The sequence below is a fragment of the Hydractinia symbiolongicarpus genome, chromosome 1 (assembly GCF_029227915.1).
Source record: "Hydractinia symbiolongicarpus strain clone_291-10 chromosome 1, HSymV2.1, whole genome shotgun sequence".
Lineage (NCBI taxonomy): Eukaryota > Metazoa > Cnidaria > Hydrozoa > Anthoathecata > Hydractiniidae > Hydractinia > Hydractinia symbiolongicarpus.
Genome location: NC_079875.1, coordinates 25,152,681 through 25,157,640, shown reverse-complemented (window position 1 = coordinate 25,157,640; position 4,960 = coordinate 25,152,681). Strand labels below are relative to the sequence as shown.

The 4,960-nt window shown below is 32.8% G+C and overlaps 1 protein-coding gene across 1 annotated transcript; it reads left to right on the top strand.

The window, feature by feature from the left end:
- Positions 1–3,107: 3,107 nt before the first annotated feature.
- On the top strand, positions 3,108–4,223 carry LOC130637355 (uncharacterized). The gene is made up of 3 exons (XM_057446926.1): positions 3,108–3,470; positions 3,638–3,756; positions 3,853–4,223. Exons 2-3 carry the CDS (start codon positions 3,715–3,717, stop codon positions 4,111–4,113), a joined length of 303 nt encoding a protein of 100 aa, XP_057302909.1. The 5' UTR covers positions 3,108–3,470; positions 3,638–3,714; the 3' UTR covers positions 4,114–4,223.
- Positions 4,224–4,960: the final 737 nt, after the last annotated feature.

Sequence of the window (4,960 nt, the reverse complement as noted above, 5' to 3'; positions counted from 1 at the left end):
CAGCTAATTTAAGCATCTTCGTTGGAATCGAACCCCTGACTTTCTTGCTATCATCTAACGCAAGAATTTCCTTAAACATGACATCCTCACAAATTGGAGACAACTCAAAAGTATGTGTCTGTTTCTTCGATTTAATGAAGAGGACACTAGGGTGAGACGCATACTTCTCAACTGCAGCAAGAACAGCATCACACGCGGATGAAAGAGGAATGTGTGGCATGTTAAGGTTGTCAGTAATTTTATTAAAATATTCATTAAATATGTTTGCAATATCACTATCATTATTAAATAATATATCTTTGTCAACAAGAGTAATTCTTTCTTTACCATATTTGGCTTTTTCATTAAACAAAGGTTTTACCGATTTCCAAAAACCTTTACTCATATTACTTCGGCCAAAGCTGGAAAAGAAAGTTTTCTTGTCCTGCCTATTTATATTGACCACCAAGTTTCTTTGTTTTTTAAATGCTCTCACATCATCGTCTTTCCCAGAAGTGTTAGCTACCCTTTTAAGACGCGAACGTTTCATGATCGCCTTTCTCAGAGTTTTAGAGACATTGGGCCTATTATTTGCCCTGAGAAACTTGGTTTTCAATGGAGCATGCCTATCTAATAAAGATGTAAATATACTATGAAAATCATCATAATTTGAGATATTGGTCATAGACCGAGATATATCCTCTAAAAAATAAGTTTCATCAAAATTCTTATAGCACCGGTAACGAATTTTAAGTGGTGGTAGTTTGACATATTGTGTTTTAAGCATTGTATAAACTAAGGAATGATAATCACTCAACCCAGTTACAGCCGCTCCTGTACGCATGAGAGAGTGTTTCCTGTTGGAAAGAATCAAATCAATGCAAGATCCCGAAGGGGACTTCCAACCAGTTTTCTCCTTCATGTGATTATAAAGGGAGTGAGTTAGTAAAAACTCCCCTAAATCAGTATCAGCTGGATCTAGGTTAAAATCACCATTTATCAAGATATTATTATAATTATAGAAATCTAGAGCTTCTGAAAGTTGAGACAAAAAATATTTGGAGTTTTGACTTGGTGGTCTATAAATACTGCATACTAACCATTTTTGTTTTCGTAGTCTTAATTCAACAATTGTAACCTGAATATTAGGGTTTAAGATAAACTGCTCAAGACGACGTGATGGGATGTCACTCTTAACAAAAGTTAACAATCCACCTCTATTCGCGCTGATGTCTAAACGATATGGATTCGAGTAACCATCCATTACAAATTGACTTGAAGGAAATGAACTATCCAGCTTTGTTTCTGCAACTGTTATGACGTCAAAGAGATCACCCATAACACACTTGAAACTCTCAAACTTATTACGAATTGAGTTGATGTTTATATAACCAATAAAAACATTTTTTGGTTGGTCTCGACGTAAACGATGCATTTTATCAATATCATTCTCCAAATCTGGTTGCTCAGGAGCCATCAACTCAGTGTTGCTCGAAGGATATCAATATTTGTTTATAACTTCAGCTAGATTTTTTGTTAATAATTTAGTACCATTTTTGTTCAGATGTAAGTTGCTACCATTAAGATGAATTTTGTTGATGTTGTTGTTGACGATATAGCAAATATTTCTTTCTGAACACATCTGTTCCATTAAACTGTTCACCTTATTAGCTTTTTTCAGCCATTTATCTTCACGATGTGTAATGCTAGAAATTGCAACGCTTGTACTATTAGTGTTGGCAAATGAAGCTAGGTCTACTATCGACTGAGCAATCTGTTGTTCTGTAGCTTCCGTATTTAAGTCATTTGTTCCTACATGAATAATCAGTCGATCAGGTTTCTTTTCAAGTGATATTTTAACATGTTGCTTAATCAGTGCTGTAGTTGTGCCTTTGTGACATTCCATTAGTACTTTTTTTGGGCCTATGCAGGTTTTTTCGTAGGCAGCTTGTCGGCACCCTGGTGTGTACGTTCAGGTACTATGGTCGGCTTACTCTACAGATATATAGCTGGCTATTAGCTAATCATGTTACCTGAATCATCATTATTCGGATTTTCTTAGGTTTGAGAAGTCTCATTAACATTCCCACCCATATGTTCATCATCGCAATCCACTGCTGGAATGTTGTCAATAGCTTCCATAATACGCAAAGATGAGAGACGGTATTTAGTTTTGAAATTCTACTTAGTGCAATCATCATTTTTATGTCTGAAGTAAAAATTAGTTTTTGATTGTTCACAAAAATTACAGATTTTCCTCATCGGTTTCGCCCCCCCCCCCCCTTTTCAGAAATTGTTTTTATTTATAATAATAACTTATTAAACTGACACTTTTTGCAATTTTAACTTGGTCTTGATTTTACCAGTCTTGAAGATCGACCCGTGGTGCTAAAATTTAACGTCTTTTCATCCTTTCAAATTTTACAAGAAGAAGATTATACCAGAGCATTTTTTAAAAGTTATGGCATCAACAACATCATTTTTCAGTAAAAGAGCCATGACTACACCTTAAGGTGTAAAGGATTTTCTGCCAACTCGAACAGATGTCCACCACTCGGGTTGCTAGCTAGATACAATTTATTTTTGTTTGTTTTTTAAAATGGCTTTTTTGAATCTGAAATTGTATTTTCTTACAGTTTTTAGATCACCGCTTTTTCTATCAACACCAAGTGACAGTAATAATAGAAACTCTTCCAAAAATTCATTTTCATCCTCAGCATCATTGGTTTCACCAAATAATAATGGAAACGTCTTACGGTATGTTTTTGGTCACTTCAATATCAAATATTTGTGTGTAGCTCACAACTAAAAGTTTTCTCAGACTAAAACATACATAATTACTGGTAGAAGGAGCAAATCAATCTTATATATTTCTGGATGATACATAATTATGTAACTACACTGTTTTAGTCTACTTAACAATCTCCAAGACAACTTTAATGAGAAAATAAATCAAATTGAGGGATGAGGTAGCTGTGTTGAAGCAACCAAAACTAAAACGCAAAATTACACTTCCTGTTAAGTTATCAGAAACATTTATTTCTTATTATGTTGATGTTCTCCATTATTTTTTTGTGAAATTGCAACTGGTAATTCTCGCAAAAATTTATTCTCCTAACGTAACCGCCATTGTATGTTATTCCATTTTTAGAAAACGATTTGTGACCTGTAACAGTCATTCCAAGAGGTGGGAGGCTGGAATTTTAGTCAACCGTAAGTCTGCCTGTTTGTTTTTGGATCCTTTCTTTTGTCATTACGAGGTAAGTAGCTAAAATTTTGAAGTTAATAGCAAATAAAAACCAGCTACTTCTGTTTGAAATTTCCATACATGTTAAACAATTTTTTGTTTGTTTAAATTTCAATAAAAAGAAGCTGTCAGAATAAAATTAAACCTTTTTAAATTTTAAGTCAAAGCCAACACTGAAGTGATAAGCAGCCTATTAGAAGGTCTGAAAGATAGCTCTGTGAATTTGATCGGCGAATTCGAAGTAGTAAGTTGATAAAAATTAATATTGAATCAAGTTTGATCTTAAACATTTAAAACTTTATATAAGCGTCATTTATTTAAAAACTGTCCCTGGTTTGTCATTATTCACTAAACATATATGCAATTTTTCAATTTGTTTTCTTTTAAATAACTTTATAAATCTTTGATTAGAAGCCATCAACAAACTCTTTGAAGGACAAAAGAGAAAATATGTCCTTGCACAATCATCTGATGTGAAACAAACGAGAATGGAAGAAAAAAAATTGAATAATCATCACAGCCAGACAAGAGTAAGTATCAAAGTTTTGTGTTAAAAATAGACTAAGGAAATAAAAGCATAATAAAATGGTCATTGATTTTGATGTTAATATCCTTTTATATTTTAGACATACAATGCGAGAGATAAAGTTTTAAAAGAAGATAATGACTTGGACGTTTGGAGCAAAATTAATGTGTGCGCAAAGTCTGATGAAGATGAAGACGAAGAAGGGAATAAGATATTTCGATCTCTCCCTTGGAGAACCGAGGAGGTTTCAGACTTAATAAGAAGATGTGACATGGCATTGGAAGTAATTAGAAAATATGGCGAACCATCCGAACGTGCACCAAATGTTCACTGTCTTGAATTTGTAAAACTAGAACTTTAATTGTAATGTTTTCTTTGCAAGGTTTGTATATATAAATATTTTATTGTTAAAAGAGAAAATTTAAAATATTTGTAATGTCCTTGTTAAAAACAGTTTGTGAATATATAACATTTCTTAACAAATTAATATATTAAACATTCAATTTATTTGTACATTTCTTGTTACACATTTCTTATTTTCTTAAAGTAGCAGAATTAGAAATTTAACTGCTAATCTGGTCGATATGCCAATACGTCATCAACGGCGCGCAATAGAATCAAAGTATCCATCATCAGTGTGATAATGTGACCTGCTGCGGTTTTCTCTCTTTGTTTTTCTTACCAGATAGAAAAGGTGTTTAACTAAATGTAGGTAGCTAGCTATTTAAGTATCATTAAGAATACAAGTTTCCCGAATTACATGTTTTCTAAAATTTTGGAATTTTTTGTGAGGATTTAGAAAATTACATTCATTTTCTTTAAAGAAGTTGAGAAAGAGCTTTGGCAAAGAAAATAAATTCGGGAAAGGTGTATTGAAAAACCAAATAATGGACATTTTGAGTTCGTTTTAGGATGTAAAACTTATCGATTTTATTGTCTTTTTTAGACGTCCTGTCGATATCGTTTGGTTTGTCCGATACTGCTGGACTTAAAATATGTTTTATATTGTGAGTCAGAATTGGGATTTTAGAGCGTCTTTGAAATGTAGGAATGATCTGTTTAAACTGCCACATGTTTTGTGTTTTAACATTTCGTGTACATATGTGTAAAATCTCACCTCAAGTCTGCAAAATGCACATCCATTTTCATAACAGAAGCTAATGCATTTTTATAATTCCAATGATGCTCATTTGTAATTTAGGAGCTGA